Source organism: Euprymna scolopes, chromosome 1 (genome assembly GCF_053919585.1).
Source record: "Euprymna scolopes isolate OS-2025 chromosome 1, ASM5391958v1, whole genome shotgun sequence".
NCBI lineage: Eukaryota > Metazoa > Mollusca > Cephalopoda > Sepiida > Sepiolidae > Euprymna > Euprymna scolopes.
The window spans coordinates 183,678,930-183,697,154 of NC_136482.1; the positions used below are offsets into that span (position 1 = coordinate 183,678,930).

The 18,225-nt window shown below is 32.8% G+C and overlaps 1 protein-coding gene across 3 annotated transcripts in view; it reads left to right on the forward strand.

Moving 5' to 3' along the window:
- The window catches only part of LOC145278062 (meiotic nuclear division protein 1 homolog), a 42,545-nt gene extending 27,118 nt beyond the window's left edge, over positions 1–15,427 (forward strand). For all 3 annotated transcript variants that reach the window (XM_080130314.1, XM_080130305.1, XM_080130308.1), the window contains exons 4-6: positions 563–670; positions 7,644–7,803; positions 15,281–15,427. In XM_080130314.1, coding sequence (XP_079986440.1) covers positions 563–670; positions 7,644–7,803; positions 15,281–15,384 — 372 coding nt within the window. In that variant the 3' untranslated portion in view covers positions 15,385–15,427. The remainder of the gene's footprint in view (positions 1–562; positions 671–7,643; positions 7,804–15,280) is intronic.
- The last annotated feature ends 2,798 nt before the right edge of the window (positions 15,428–18,225 follow it).

Consider the following 18,225-nt stretch of genomic DNA (forward strand, 5'->3'; position numbering starts at 1 on the left):
CTTTCTCTCATGGTATTAGATATGGCAGGTAGATTGCCATAAAGTTGCTGCTTCGTGGGATGATTTTGCCAAGATATATTTAATATTGTTGTTAGCATACGGGTGTATGTGCCGTCTAGTTTTCTTTCCAATCTTTTGGTGAGTGTCCAGGTTGTAGCACCGGAAACAAGGACAGACTCTACCGATGCCCTGAAGAACTGCCTTTTCAGTTTGTCAGCCAGTCTCGAAGTCCATACTGAATGTAGCCCATCCAATGCGGTCCATGCTTTTGAGATGCGAATTCCAATATCTCTCTCTGTGGAAACTATGTTGCTGCCCAGATACGTAAAATCAGCGACTTCTTTCAGTGTTAATCCAACCAAAGCCCTGATCGCTTCCTTCACATTGAAAGTCATAAACTTTGTCTTATCCGCATTTATGTGGATAAGACAAAGTTTATGACTTTCAATGTGAAGGGTAGCCTTACTAGTATAAAATGAATGAGTCTTTTTCATGTTTCTTTCAATCAGAGGTAATTTCTTTTGTAAAATTTTTTTAATATATTTTTTTCTTTTTCTTTTAGCGAAAAAGGAAAATCAGTGAACTAAACGACAAAATTGAAGATGTTAATAAAAAGAAGCAACTTTTAACAGAAGCTTTAACAAATGCAAAAACAGGACGTGAAGATAGTGTAAGTATTACAATTTAAAATTGGCCATTTTTTACATTTATTTTTTAACTGATAATCTATTACAAATATATGAAAAGGTAATTTTTCTTCTCTGTATGCCCCAATGTCACTTGCTGCAAGATTAAAATGGACACTTATTTTAACATATTTAAATTAGTGTTTACAACAGGTAAATTTAATTTGTATAACTATGTATATAATATTCTGCTTGTTCCTTATTGTGTTCGTATCGTACACTTTGAAAAACATTAAATCCAATTTTTGAAGACCAAATTGCTTCAAAGAGGCCAAATTTGCTAAATTTAGATTTAAAAAGAACAATCTGGCAACCCTGGAAAATGAGAGTAACCTCCATTTGATGGACTCTTGTCTTTAAATATCATTATAATAATACATGACCATTGTTGTAATGGTGTCAGAAAGGAATTCCTAATAATTTTGACGTGCAGCAGTTCTTCACTGAAGAAAGAAGTCAGCAAAACGTTAGGTAAAAAAGGGAACATTCAAAAGAAACATGGCAAAAGAACATTATCTGTAAACAGGTTTTGAACTGAGGGAGTAAATTAAATATTGTTCCTTACAATGTGATTTTATTACAGTAGAACCCCGGGATACGGCATCAAAAATTAGTAACAAAATACAGTACAGTATATAATACACATGTATATAATCAGATAATATCGTAAGGCGGAGCAAATACCGAAACCAGGATCTGGAAAAACATTGTATTCCACATTGTAACCTGCAAATTTGTATTGAACTATAGAGCACAATGTTACTTTCTGAATATTTATTAGTTTATCTGATTTTGGGCAGTCCTATATTTAAAATACAATGGACGCTATTTTCATAGAAATGGTTAATAAACTCATATTTGCTGTGTGTTATTGTTTTTTTTTTTATCCAAAACACTAACTTTTGCGCTATCCAGAAAAATATCAACTTCATTAAAACATATCTTTTGATTAAATATATTTCTCATTGTGTGGATATAGTTTTTAATATTAGGTTTAATAAATGTTTATGTTGTACTTTTATTACTAACTAGCAACCTTTCCACCCATCTGCAGCACAATGAAAGATCCAGGATCAGATGGATTTGTCATTGTGAAATCTGACCAAACCCAACACATTAGGGCGGAGAATTTGTTGAAAGCACTATACTTGCTCAGCAAAGATGTTATCCTAATGATGAATCGATTATGCTTTTATGGTTATGTGAAACGTTTATCTTCCTGGATAAACCGTTGCAGAAAGGTATGAATGCTTTGAATCACAGGAAGATAGACCAGCCAAGGAAAACTTGGAAGAAAATGATTGGATAAGATTGAACAGAGTGGAATTTTGAGACTGCTGAACTGAAGTGGAGAGTGGGTTTGCATAATATCAGAAAACTCTGACCCCTGAAAAGTGATGTGAAATAGATGAAAGAAGAATAAAGGGTGCTTGTTTAGAATTACACCTTATAAAAAAAAAGACATCTTTATGATGTCCATACTCATCATGGAATGAAGATGTAATATTCCAAAAATCACATAAATTGATCAAGTAGTCTTATATATATATATATATATATATATATAAAATCATTTTTTATATTTAATAATTTTAGATTAAAATTTAAAACTAAATAGTATTCAATTGAATTTTTGTTCTTTCTTTTTTTTTTTTTACACAGGCATCACCACATTATCAAGGCCAAGAGGCCACTCAAGGATAAGGGTTAAAGAGTGTACAGTAGAAATTGGAAAATATAGTAATCATTAATTAATAAAAATTCGGTAAATTTGTTAACTTATATGGAACGGCTCATCAAGAACTTGTTTACGTTAGACTTGAAGACAACCATATTGTAGTCAGCTGGAAAGCAGGAAAACGAAAGAATTCCACAGGTGTGCAGTTCTAAGAAAGAAGCTTTGTTCATGGAATCTACGTTTAGGTTTAGGCACAGATAAATAGTGGGGGGAATTATTGATAGTGTTTTCAGCTAGACGAGTGTTTCTTGTGAAAGTTTGGCAAGGGGGGACCATAGACTGAAGCTCAGTCGAACACTTTCCATGAAAATAACGATACATCAGAGACAAGCTCGCAACATCTCTTCTGTGAGATAGAGGTTGTAGGGAAGAGAAAAGGACATCTACGAGACTACAAAGTCTATTTTGAACTCTATCAAGGCAGGACAAGTTCTTTCTAGCTGCTCCTGCCCAGATGTGGCAACAGTATTCCATCCTTGGACGTATCTGACTTTTATATAGATAGAGAATTGCATCAGCAGTGAGATATCTACTGGATCGATAGAAAGATCCCACCATTTTTCCAGCGGTCCTGGCAATAGATTTGATGTACGTGTTCCATTTAAGTTGTTTCCCTTTATTTATAAACAATGGCTGCCTAAAACTTTTAATCACTAAAAATCATATTGGATTTTCTTATTAAAAAAAAATACTCAATCAATTTACGTGATTTTTGGAATATATCTTCATTCTATGATGGGTATGTACATGTGGTTTCTGTAATTTTGTTTTGTTTTTTTAATTAAGTGCAATTCTAAATAAGCAGTAAAAAGTTGCCCAGTGTTGTCCAGGTGAAAGTAAGAAGATAAAAATGTTAAGGTTAAAAACACAGACTCCATGATATTATTGTATTCCTTTCAATCAAAATGATAAATATCACATTACACTCATGTTGGAAATCTACATTCCAAATTTCATAAAAATCTCTTTGGGATATATTTATTTTCAAGCGAGAGTTCTGCCCTCATTGCTCCCCTCAAAAATAAATCAGACATAGCTCATTGAAAGATTTTTGAATAACGGGTACATTTATTTTCAGGTGGGAGTGGGGGGATAGCAGTTCATTACATTCCATATAACATCTATTATTCATATTCCAAATTTCATAAAAATTTGTCTAGTAGTTTTTTTTTTAATCTATAGATATTTGTCAGGTGAAGGATGAGGGTAGGCATTTTACTCCCCTAAAAAATAAATCAAACATAGTTTAATAGATTCTGTTTTATTTCTGTGTTACAAATTTCATGAAAGTGTCTACAGTATATTTTCTTCCTATAGACTCCGACATTCAACATTTATTATATACATTTGATTATTTTTGATATCTATATATCATCTATCTACTATTATATAAAAGGAACTTTGTGTGTGTAAGTGTGTGTGTGTGTGCACGCACATGTGAGAGAGAGGGTTCCCTATGGACTATGAAATGGCTGGATCAGTTCTTATGAAATTTCACACAAATGTACTTTATGTATCTGGCAATGTTCTTAGATAGGTTTTGTATCGGAATGTCTTCGATAAGTATCAATAATCAAAATAATCAGATGAAAGAAGGAACAGGCGATTTTGACCAAAGTTAACACCTTAGACAGCCTACCATCACAAGTGCATTTGAGAAGTTTTATTACCACACAAGGTGAAAGGCCCAACATATAAAATCAACAGTAGCGTCTTTAATATGACAGGAGAACGTTCGAAATGAATGTTTCTGTTTAGAGCACAATTAAACCATGATACTTGACTTTTACAGTTTAAAATTTTCAAATCATTATATCAAAATAATTTCATAAAATCAACAGTAGGTTCTCTACACAGCAATGTAGATTAGAATGTATTATGGACTAAGTCATTGCGAAGAGGTATGTGAGCTTCCTCCCGGTGCACACCAGTGAGTTCCCAACTATAACAGACAATCAATTTAATTGACGAATGGATGATTTCACTGATTTCAATGACAATAAAAGTATTGGGTATTGGAAGTGTGAAAGATTCATCGATTCTCATTTACTCCTGGGCAATTTCGGATCCCCCTGCTAGTAACAAATAGTTCTGTTTAAAAATATTGTTTTATTTCCTGATTAAATATTCATCGTTTGTATTCAAATGTTCTTTTCTTTAGAGAGACCTTGATTTTCAGTAAGTTACAAGCTATTTCAAAATTGCAAGTGAAAAGACAAATTAATTTCTTTCTTATCCTTTCTTTATGGTCACACTTAAAAGATAAATAAATTTGTAAATAAGGAAATTCTTAAAATGTTAATTTTATTTATATAAACTAGCTGGCAGCTTAAACATGATATTTGAATTTATGCTGATTGCATATGTATTATTATAGAATCAATCCTCTACTGATTATTATATATTATGAGGAATAATTTGCCTGGTGGACTAATTAGCAAAAAAAATAATAATGTTAATGCTGTTCATCAAATTCCGTCTGTGTTTGTTTACAGTATCATGTCAGCTGATATTTGGGCTTGATGATGAATGCCCTGGAAAAGTCACTGCTGATTAATGTTTAGTTTTTAAATATGCAAACAAAGAAATGATTTACAGCAATTTTAAATGGTACCTTTCTCTTTTTTTATCATAAATTGAACTCATTAATAAAAAAAAGTTGAAATAAAATGGTAAGGTACACCCGGGCTTGAACAGGAGATCATTTGATCTGTAGTCAAATGCTCTACCACTGAGCTATATCTCCAGATTATTATGAATCTGTTTTTTTTTTTAAGACGAAATAGTTTGTTGAAATTTCATTATCTCCCTTTGCTGGTGTACGTAAAATAGTCCACTGTAAAAATTATTCTTTTTATCTATAAGAGAGCAAAGCTATTTTTAAGATCGGATTTTTTTGTTTTCCGATACTTATCAGATGAATTTCTGTACAAAACATATCTAAGAACACTGCCAGACATATAAATTAGCTTTGTGTGAAATTTGCAAAAGATAGGCTCAGCCTTTTTGGAACCTATGAGGAAAGAACTCACACACACACGCATAAAGTGACTTTTATATAAGAGTAGAGATAGAGATATATGAAAAAGATTTTGTTTCGTGTTTACAGCATGTTATGAATGAAATTTTATTATTTTAAATTCATGTTTCATGCATTTCAAATACTGAACTTTGCAAAGTGATAGCAAGCTGACAAATCCAGCTAGTTTTCTTTTGTCCTTCATTTTATAGATAAGGTTTACATAAAAAGCAAAATGTTTATTTTGTTTTAATATTTATTTTCAAAGTTGGTCATAATTTGCAAAAGGCATTTATGTATAAGTTTTGTTGTAATACAGACTTGCAGAATATGCGAAAATTTCATGATTAATGGAATAGGTTTTAATTTGATTATTTATTAGCAGGTTATTATTACAGAGCCAATTCTCTATTGAATATTATATTGTACATAATATATAGTACTGATTTCAAAAGTAAAAAAAAAAAAAAAAAAAATGGCATTGCTGCAATCAACTAGAATCGAAACCTAAATAATTAGCGCCCCAGCTGCGTTCCCTACCAGTTAAGCTAACCTGACAGATAAATAAGAAAGTTATGAAATTAAACCACTTTTAGCATGCACAAACTAATAGAAATGTCGGCAAGTTCAAATGAACATTTTGCATGTCAGATTTCCCACTTCTGTACATGTTATTCATCTGTCCAAACTATGATTTTATTCGTTATAAACCATCCTTGGTGTATGATTACCGTTTCCTGTTAATTTTAATGTTATGTGACCAGTAGTTTAAGCATTTAGTGGTTAAATATTTACACACAGACAGAGACACACACACACACACACACACACACACATATATACACTATTTTATTTATATAGACTAGTGAAAGCTATGTCTCTGCATTGTTTGTGAGAATTAAATGAATCAAGGATCGTAACCAACTGCACTGACCAGAAAAAAATTTTGCACTCCAGATATTTAGCATTTAAATACAAATAAATAAATAATGTTATAATAAAAACGAATAGTTAATATTTGTTTTTGTTTTTTATTCAATTCCATTTTATAAAGCAGTATCTTTAAATGTTGATAGTATAGACATAACTGATGTTATTAGAAAACTGTTTTTCGAGTGTAAAAATATTGTTGTTGTAGTAATGTAACTGTCAGTATGTCCTATCGTTATTTCCATGGCAAGTGCTCGTCTGAGCTCCATTCTCTGTTCCCCCCCTCGCCAATCTTTTTCAAAAAACACCCAACTAGCTGAAACCACCATCAATAATTTTCCCCACTCCTTATCTGTGCCTAAATCAAAACATAGATTCCATGAACAAAGCTTCTTTCTTAGAACTGCATGCCTGTGGAACTCTGTTCCGCTTGCCTGTTTCCCTCCCGACTTCAACCTGGATGTCTTCAAGTCTAACACAAACAAATTCCTGATGAACTGCCCCCTTAAGTAATGGCACTTTATCAATTCTCCAATACTATTACTACACTATCCCATTGATTACTGTACACACAATAACCCTTATCCCTGAGTGGCCATTGGGCCTTGATAAGTGGTGAAGTTCATGTAAAAAAAAAAAAAAAAAAGACTCAACTTTGTAAGTATAGAAATTAGCTGTCACTACTCGGCATTGCCCAGAAGTTTTCTTTTCTTAGTTTTTTAGTCAAATCTTGTTTGTTTTTGAATAGGCTTCTTTTTTTTTTACTAACTTTATCTTATTTTTTAATAAGATTTGAAAAGTTAATTTAACTTGGTATAATATTGCTTAAATTATTAATGTAACCAAGTTATAAAACTACTACTAATTTATGATAATGTTTTAATTATCTATTTATAAAATTATTTGATGTAAATAATCGATTTCTCAATTTTTTTTTTTTTCCATTACTCGAGCAGTCATGTTTGGTAATTGTTGTCTTATATTTGTAGATGCCAGCTTTCAGGTAGCCCCAGAGATCTAACAGATGAGAAAGCCATCCAATAAGGAGATTAAATGTTCTGGAAGCTGTCTATGTGATTGCTTCATATTATTAAACTCAAAAAGCATACTAAAACAAAAAACATCAACTATAAATGTCATAGTAATGACTAAGTAAAAAAAGAAGTTTTATTTTTTCAAGTAAATTTGTAAGAAGAAGGGGGGGATAAAAAATTCTGAAAATATGAATTTCTGAGTGAAAAATAATTTTATTTTATTCATTTCTTTTTAGGATGAACGGCTTTCTCTTTTGAAAATGCTGGAAGAAAAAGAAAAAGAAAAAGAAAAATACAGAAATGAATTGGATTGTTATCGTGAATGTGATCCAGAAGTTATAGAACAAATCAAAAACCAAATCATTGCATCAAAAGAAGCCATTAACAGGTGGACAGGTGAGATTTATAATGAAGCAATATTTGTTACAAGCTTTCATCAATGTCACATGTTCATTATAAAAGATATATGTAAGTTAACATACACGAGACAATAAGTGTTAATAGTAACTCCAGTGCGTGTTTATATTGGTGATCTTTTAAACTAACGCATTTCAAGTGAAAACATTATTACGTACTTATGTTTCATGCCAAAATTAGTATAAATTACGAAAATTGATCAAGTAGATGTGTTAGAAGTATTTAAAATAAAAAAAAAATCAGCTACAAATATGGTCCCAAATATCTGAATTAAAGATGGCGGTACAAATTGCAGTTACCTCCCCTACATCTTACGAACCCTCCACCATTAAAACATGCGTTAAAGCTCAATAAATCACTAAAATCAAAAAATTTCATTTTTACTTCTAATTATTTTTCTACTGGATCATTTTTGGAATTTATACTAGTTTCAGCATAACATGTAAGTACGTAATAATGTTTTCACAAGCTCTGTAATTTCTACAGATTAGTGGGTTTGAACAGCATTACTTTACAATTCAGTCGGTTGTCCATTAAGTATATACAATATATTATTGATGGATTTTTTTTTTGTGTGTTTATATATATACCTCGATCTGTTTGCAATTCCCCATTCATGGTTCTGCATATTTGTGAATTAGGCTCTTAACCCTATCGCATCATATGCCGGTATACCGGGCTAACATCATAACGTCATAAAAACGAATGCCTGGTAAACAGTGTTGCCAATTTAGCAGTTTTCTCACTAGATCTAAAGCTTTCATTTTGAATATAGCAATAAATTTTGGATCTAGCAGCTAGCATTTTTTTCTCTCTCTCTCTCTATATATATATATATATATATACCGATATTTTGTTTGCCAGTAAGGTTTGATGAATTTCAATAAAAAAAAATGCAAACAAACATTAATTAATTTGGAGGATATCCATACCAGACAATAATCAGGTTAAAACGAGCAAAGAAAAAAAATGTTTTTGGGAAGCATTTAGTATTATATATAATTTCATACATAGACTTTTTTAATCTGCATCCAATATTTGCAGTTTTTCGCTATTTGCGGGGGGGGGGGGGGGTAGCCCCCGTGAATAGCAAGAGAATATTTTATGTCATCACTTTCAAAGGCCAAAGGCCACTTAAGGATAAGGATTAATGAAATTGTTGGTTGGATGATAAATAATACTATGAGGAGATTGGGTTGGATGAACAGGATTTAATTATGTAAGAGGATAGCTCAACAGGTATTTGTTGACATTGGATTTGAAGACGACCATGTTGCAGGGAAATAGCATCTTGGTGTTGTATCTCATAAATGAGAAATTCTTGAAAAGAAACTGTTCATAGCAGTTCTTTTTGGTTTTATGTGCACACACAAAGAAAGAGAAGGTATTTTTTTGTGTTGGTTGTAGCTAGTTTTTTTGCTGTGAATGTTTTAATCAGAGATTGGAGCTCAGTTAGACATCTACAATGAAAAAAATGATAGAGTAGAGAAAGATTGTCTTTTCTGTGAAAAAGGGGCTGCAGAGAAGAGATCATCTCCCACTGGATTGCAAAGTTGATTTTGTGCTGTATCAAAACAAGAAAGAGTGCTCTAAGTGGCATCTCCCCATCTTCATACATATTAGACTCTATAAGATAGGTGGAGGATTGCATCAAGAATCAGGTACTTTTTAGTGGTGGTAAAATGATCTAACTATTTGATACAAGTTTATAACTCCTTCTGTAACGTTGCCCAGGTAATTTCAATTGCAGAAGAAACCAAGACAATAGGAAATAACTCCAACTCGTTTGTTCTTTGTAGCAACATTTATTTCCTCATTCCCTCATATGATCGTCTTCTCGAGCATCCTTCATGCCTTGCACGTGATCGTGAACATTATCCACGTTTCTCCAAAATTTTTAACGTTATCTCGTTCTTTGCTCCACATCTCTCACATGATCATTCTCTTATTTTTTATAGTCTTTTTGTCTTAACTGGTAACATCATTTCGCATGCATTTACATACACACATCCACGCTATGTTAGCCCCCCCCCTCTCATGGAAAAACAAAAATACCAAGAATAAAGAAAAATCGGTATGGTGTACATACCCATGGTAGAAAGAAAATATTGTACACCAAAAATCCTGTAAACTGATCAAGTAGTTTTATTTAAATAAAAAAAAAAAAAGAAAAAGAAATTTTATAGCAAAATGATGATCAACGATTTCGCGGCACCATTTTGTAGAACAAAGGAGATAATTCCAAATAATTCAAATTTTTGCATCATTTTAGAAAACACTTCAAAACAAAACTCAAATTTTATTTTGTTTATAAAAATAAAATTACTTGATCAATTTGCATGATTTTTGGTGTATGATATTTTCAATCCATCATGGATATGTACATCAAAAGAATTTTTCCTTTTCTTGGAGATTAAGGGAGGAGAGTATGAACTAGCACCAACTATTTTCCAGCAACCTTAACAACAGATTTTATGTAAGACATCCATTTTTGACTTGTGGTGAAAGTCAGGAAGTTCTCAAAACTGTTCTTTCGAAAGGAAAGAGCCATTCATTTGAGCTGAGGCAAAACGAAGCTCAGAATATTAGTGATGAAAGAAAAGAAGCTTGGTTTTGGCATTTTAATAGTTTGGTTTTAAAAAGGTCGGACATATTTTTCAAGACTATGAATTCAACTTTTTTTTTTTTCTCATGAACAAAATGCAATAGATTCAATTAAAAACTTATAACATTTGAAAATAATTTTTTTAAAAATTCATTTAGATAAACAAAATTAAGTGTAACATTGCTTTGTATTTAGTGTTTTTAAGATTTTTATCAAATGACATTTTTTCGTGTAAAAATAAACATAACACAAGACGAAACCCATAAAAGAAAATGATAAGTGATAAATTCGATTGTGAGTTCATATTCGGTGAGAGGTCACCACAAAAGTTTTTTTTATAGGTTATACATAAGTAGAACACTTGTTTTTGTTTAAGATGGCTTGGAGAGTGAAGATGGCATGCTCATGATAAAACCACATTTACTGTAGTTTATAAACACAAATATATTTTGAAGTATCTGTTTTGAGATGAAGAGGAAATAAGGGACACTCTCACTTAATGATGCAAAAAATCTTTTAATTTTGGTGTTTTTTTTATCATGTATTTTTTTTTTTAGATTGTTATTTAATGATGTAATTATTCAGACTCATGAATACTTGGGCCTATTGAGATAATTGTTATTGTTAGTAAAAAAAAATGTTTTCCAAATTATTTTTTATCCACTCAGTTGAAAATGATTATTCCATAAAAGGATTTGTTTATCTATACAATTATAAAACTCTGTGAACCGTCTACCCTTGTTTGAATCTTGTCTTCGAAGATGGGACAATTCCATCTTTTAAAAAAAGGATGACAGGGCGTATGGGCATGGTTCAGAGACTAAGGAGTGAAGTTGGAGAGTTGTATGTTTTGCTTTTGATTCTAGCTGATGGCACCCAAGTCATACATTTTTTTTTATTACATTTTCACCCCAAACAAGGCACATTGCCACTTTGATGTAGGGGGCTACTATCAGGGAGATAAGCTACAGGGGTACTATGTGGAGAGTTGGGCAGCAAGATGTCAGTTCACATTACACTTGAACTTCTGCATGTCAGTACAGTTGGGGAAGCAGAATCCCAGAAGGGAATTCCAAAGTCTAGCAGTTCTGGGGAATTACTTATTATAATATGTTAATAACTGTGCTTGTTAGAACTGAAAAATTCACATCGCATCAAATATCTGTTGATCCATACTTATTTGGCATACATTAATCTTAATTTCTATTTGTTTATGTTGTATTCATAAAATAAACAAAACATGCTGAGTGCATTGTAATAAATAAATACAATTATTAAACTTGACATTTGTTGTGAAAAATAGCTTTTCTTGTTTCCTTCTTTTTAGTCACAAATACATAACTGAATTAGCCCATTTTAAAATGTGCTAATTCAGTTTTATTTCTGTAAAAGATATAAAAAAAGGAAAAATGCTCATTGTCTATGTATGTAAAATTGTTACAATAATCAAGCTTTGTTTATTTTATGATAACTTCCTGCTTCACTAACAGCAAATATCTATATATATTTGTTGTTTTGGTAAAATGTTTTTTTCAATTATATTTTACTCTTTGTGTATACCAATCCTTTTTATTTAGAAGCTGTTAAATATAACAACGGAGAATATATAAAAGAATAACAGTCTACAGTGTGGAACAATAAGTGTCGCTCTAAAGAAAACAACACTACAGCTTTATTTTAATACTTTTATTGAAAAAAAAACAATTCAGATAACTTGATTATGTAATAGAGCTGACATCTATTCAATGTAGCTGCCTTCAGCCTCAATCAACGTCTCGTTATGGGTTTGGAACTCGGAGCATGCCTTTTCCCCAGCATCGGCGGAAGCTCGGCAAATACTTGGCAGATGGTGGTGATCAAGCTGGCTTTGAGGTTGTGAGAGGTCATGTGGTGATGTCTTTGACGTGTGACCAAACAAAGTAGTCCAGTGAGTTCAGGGGTGGGAAGAAGAGCAGGGGGCAGTGAAGGGTGCACAGTCGTAGCATTCCTTTTGAAGCAAACCTAGTGCTCTTTGGACTTGTGGGCTGGTGCCAAGTCCTGCTGCCACACCCAGGGTCTGCCAGCAGCCACCTGATTGCATTAGTGGATCACCACATTCTTTATCATATCCAGGTACACTTTGGTGTTGACTTTCAAGCTGACTTCGAAGATGTGAGGTGGCATGATGTGGCCCTCACTTGAAACCACATAAAAGACCATAACCGTGGCTAGAAACTTCATTTTCATCACCCTTGGCACGTCCCTGTTATTTGTGGTAATCCAACAATGCATTTTGATGGTGCTGGCAATGGTCCTGTTGTCATAACTTGGATTAGTAGAGATCATGAGTTGTACAGCGGCGTATCTATGATCTCACTTTGAACATTGTGTCACTTTCAGACATGATAGGAGGCTCCTATTGCTCTTGGAATTTGTATACAACTGACCAACTAGTAGGTGGTCTGCAAAAAAAAAACAACAAAAAATGTTTTCATCAAACAGAATGGAATCATGTTTTTATTTCTATGGCAACAATTTTATTGTTCCACTCTGTAGTTACATGCCAAGGCCCAAATATTTAATTTTCATGCGAAACAACTTTTCCAGCAAGTTAAAATTTCAGTAAATTTTTAACACATTTGTTTCGTTACGCAGAAACAAACGGTTATTATTATGCCCATCACATCTCTTTTCATGCATATACAGTTCAGAAAAATTAGAAATTCTTTGCTTAGATAAAAAATACATGACGATATAATGCTACAAGAATAAAAAAAAGTTAAAAGACTCAACATCATGTTTTTGTTCTGGCAGACATCTTTGTTCATGTTTGTTTGTTTCTGCATAAAAAAAAATGGATCTGTTGAAAATGTACCAAAATTTTAACATGCTGGAACTTTTGCATAAAAATAAATCTTTAGATCTTGGAATGTAACTATATGATAAGATATATATATATATATATATATATATATATATATATATATATATAAAATGTATTACAGAAATAACATTAAACAGAATACAAATTTCCTTAATCAGCAGTTCAGTCCAATATCACGGTCAATGAATAATTACAGTTTAATAAATCTAACTGTTCACATACTTAAACATTCATTTCTCTCAATGATAGAATCTATAGTTAGCATATGGGGTGGTTAAAATCTTAAATAGATCTCTTTGAGTGTCTGAAATAGCAGCTGAATGTCTCTCATCTAGTAAAATGCTGCATCTCCAGAAAAAAAAAAAAATTGCAATGAAAAAAAGGCATTCACTTAACTAGGTGTTCACTTTGAAAATTGATTGTTCTTTCACATAGGTTCATAGTAAAGTACATAAAACAATGGTTTTGTCTTTTTTTTATTATTACTTGCATTTATATAAATGGATACATATTGGATTATCGATGTAACAGAATGAATGCACGTTATCAGTTCTTTTCCAAAATTCTAGCTATATTAAAAAACAAAAATTTTTTAAAATCTGTACAATGTACGTACCTGTGACGAAACAAAAATATTCCAAAAATCACATAAATCGATCAAGTAGTTTTATTTTTTTATAAAGAAATTCATTTTTAAGTGGTAATTTAGTATGAATTGAGTTATCTCCCTTGATCTGAGATTGTTTTCAAAATGGCAGGCAAGACAGTCCACTCTTAAGATACTCATAAAATTTAGTTTTCTTTTTAAAAATTGTACTTGATCAATTTACATATTTGGAATATGATATTTTTGTGTAATCATAGGTACATACATCATGTTGTTTTTTTTCAATTTTGATATAGAGGAAATTTTGGACAAGAACCCTGTTACTTTGAGTCCATTGTCATGTCTTGCAATTCATATTTATACTTTGAAAATTTTAACATTTCAGATACCTTAATCTTCATTTCTCACCATTCAGTCATATTTGTAAACTTAACACAACGATACATTGTATAATAGCCAGCACCATTAACCGGGGAAGGGGGGGGGGCTGAAGCAGCTTCCTCCAAAGGAAGAAGTGTCTAGAGAATATCAAATTCACAAGTGGTCCCTTATCGCATGTATACCTTTGTATACTGGCTTAAATAATACAATAATGAAACTGGACATTTACTATGAAAAATATTTCCTTTCTCCATGTGGTTACATGTTGCAATGCATAATCGCTTGAATTAACAAATAATGATTTTATCTTCTCTTTCTGTATCGAAATGAACATGATTAGTGCAATTAATTACAAAGAATTATAACAATGTATGTACACTTGCACATGAAATAAAAAGCTGTACTTCCTGACAATTTTAAAACATTTTATCATAAGTATTACTATTGTCAGGGTTTCGTCTATAGTGTCCATTTTCTTTTTTAGAAGATTCACAATGAACATTTTTTTTTTCTGAACAGTTGATACCTTTTTGCTTTTATGTATTTACTCATGTTTTTGATTTCTATCAATTAAAAATCTTGTCAGACATTCAGAAGAACTTATGAATAAAAATGGCAAATACATTATTGAACAGTGAGATGTCTGTTTACATTACATTAAAATTTCTGCATGTTAGTAAAGTCAAGGAAGCAGGAGACAGGGAGGGAATTCTGAAGTCTATCAGTTTGTGAGCAGAAACTATTAGAGTAAAAAGCTTCCCAGAATCTAGAGATCTCTACAGTGAAGTGGGTGGGATTTTGCTTCTTGTCAGGTTAGTCAAGGGAAGTACATGTGTTACGAATTCGTCAGAGCACATTCCATTAAGGTACTCGTAAAACAGGTACAGGGATTAATTTTGAACTTGAATAACAATAATAGTTTCTTTTGTTTTTTTTTTTAAATGGCAGGAATTATCTTTTCCCCCCTTCCTTCAATGCATTCTTGTTATTTTCTTTTCAGACAATGTGTTTGCAACTAAGTCTTGGATCAAGAAGAAATTTTTTTTTGAAGAAAATGTAATTGACAAACAGTTTGGAATTCCTGAGGATTTTGATTACATTTAAACTTATTTATTTTATTTTGTTGAATAAAATTGTTTTAATTCAGTGTAATTTTGTTTCTTTTGATTGATAAGTTTTAAATGCATCCAAGCATCTCGATAACAGATTCTGTCAGTCAGGCTTAAAAATATTCTTTTGTGAACATTCTGAAATTTTGCTTTTGTGTCAAAATAATTCAATATCTTCACTTATTGTTTAATTTACGAAGATTAGTGTCATTGTTTTACTTATTTGGTTGTTGCTATTTTCCTCAGCATAATCATGCTGACACAAGTTCTCGCTAGCAATATTGAGCTTGGCCAGTACAAAAATGGGTGACCCTTTGGTAAGACCAGATACTGTGTGTGCTCTGAAGCCTATTGTGACGCCTATAATGAAGTATTATGACAGCACAATCATGGTAACACATAGGTTCTCGTCAGATCACCAAAGTTGCTGAGCCTGGTCATTACCAAAGGAGTGACCATTTAGGACTACCAGGTACCGTATGTAGGTGGAAAGTCACGTCAGTCCTCCTACTTTCTAATGTATGTAGTAGTGGCTTGCATACACATACATGATGATTGCTGCATCTTTCCAGATGATCGCTATCACATTGAGTTCTCCCAATCTTGTCGTCAATGCCATCTCAGATGACTCTGCACTCCCGCCGCAGATTTGCACATCTTGGAGCAGATGTGACATACAAATTGAGCAATTTCCACTGAATTGACTTCCTCTGGAGGTTGAAGGGTATTCCTATGAACAATCACGTCTTCTCAAACCAGCAGTAGACTTGCAAATGTTGCTGTATATTAAACAGATCATTTGGTTCAGACTAATAGGTGCAAAGTTGACCTCAACAGGAGTTTTGTGCGATTTAAGGTGGCCAGCTTTTGACAAAAGCACTCGTTCACAAGTGTTGCATTTCCAGTTCTGTGTGTCATGGTTAAGACCATCAATTAAACCTTTGTGAAGCTCTCACTTCAGATTGCTGTGGGCCTACTTTCTTTTCTCTAGAGCAACACAACTTTCACGTACAAGCCTTCACCACTTCGGCCTTTGCAGAATAAGTTCTCCCCATGTGTCGATATCGATTTGTAAGACTTTCAAATTATTCTTCATAGAGTCTCTGAACCTCTTCCTAGGCTTGTGTTGAGGGCGCTTGCCATTTTCTAGCTCCCCGTAAAAACTTTGTTTTGGCAGCCTACAATCTTTCATTCGAACAAGGTAGCCCACCCAATGCATGTGAGATCTGATTACAAGGGTCTCAACACTAGAGCAACATGCTCTCATAAGGACTTCAGTATCGGGTACTTGTGCTTGCCACTTGATGTTTAAGATACGTCTCAAGCATTTTTGGTGAAATCGTTCAAGCCATTTAATGTGCCTTTGATGCAATGTCCAAGTCTCCGATGAATGTGTGGTTAGTGCATAGGTCTTGTAAAGGCAGATCTTAGTTCTGTCTGTGATGCCACGATCAGACCACACTCTAGTCTCCAACCTTCCAAAAGCTACAGATGCCTTCTGAATTCGTCAGTAGATACACATACATATACAAAGTTATATGGAATAAGTCAGAGAGAGAGTTGCAACCTTGGTTGAAGTGAGTGTTCCTAATGATGTAGGTCTGAACAGAGCTGAAAGGGAGAAACAGACCAAATATCAAGGTCTCGTGTATGATATGAAAAGAAACTGGAATCTTAGGAGAGATATCAATCGTACCAGTTATTATAGGTGCCACAGGGCTTATGAAGAAGAACTTGAAGTCTTACCTAACTAATATTCCTGGTGAACCAAGTGCAAAAGAGATCCAGACAATTGCACTTAGCAAGGATACTAAAAAGAATTCTCGGTTGGTTTCAATAAAAAGCAGAGCAATGTTGGCAGCTGGTTTGGCTGCCCCATACCCAGCATTACAATCTTCAAAGGAAGAAAAAAAAATTTTAAAAAAACATCCAAAATGATTATGGAGTTTATTGAACTCCTTCATCTCGACTGTGGTCGCAAAATGATGATATTCTTGCCCAAGTTACACTGCATGAAATAATGCAGTATCCCTCAAAATCTTGAAGGATTAAGGGACTCTCGGATCAGATCATCAGCAGGATGGATTCTAGGGAATCTGACTCAAAGGTCTTACATCTGTTTGAACTATAAGTAGGGAATAAAGAAATGATATGTACATGAACAAAGCTTCTTTCTTAGAACTGCACGCCTGTGGAACTCTGTCCCGTCTGCCTGCATCCCACCTGACTACAACTTGGATGTCTTCAAGTCCAACGTTAACAAATTCCTAATGAACCGCCCCCTTAAGTAAACACTTTCAAATCTCCACACTAACGTACTGTACTTGCAATAACCCTTATCCCTGAGTGGCTTCCGGGCCTTGATAAGTGGTGACCACTGTGTAAAAAAAAAAAACACATATTCTATCATATTTTAGTGTTTTATAATAAAATTTACCAATTAGATGGATGCATTTATATTATTGCATTTTCTGATTTAAAAAGATAAAACTATCTAATAATTAAATTTCAATGAGAAAACAAAATATTATAATAATACTATTATCACTACCTATCTAAATTTTCATCATATAAAAAAGATATAAGCAATACTGATAATAATAGAATGGATGAAGTCAGAATAGAGCACGGTTTATAATAATGTAGAGGCCTGTGTTTCCACTATTCCACTAAACATGATAAGCCAGTAACAAACAGTGTGTGTTAGAGGAATACTTATCCCAGAATGGGGCAAAATTAATTTCCCCCGAACTCAACACATTTGAGGGGGGGGGTGGCATTTACAAAGATTAAAATCAAGATATAGTGATACTAAACCTTATGTCTAGAATCCATT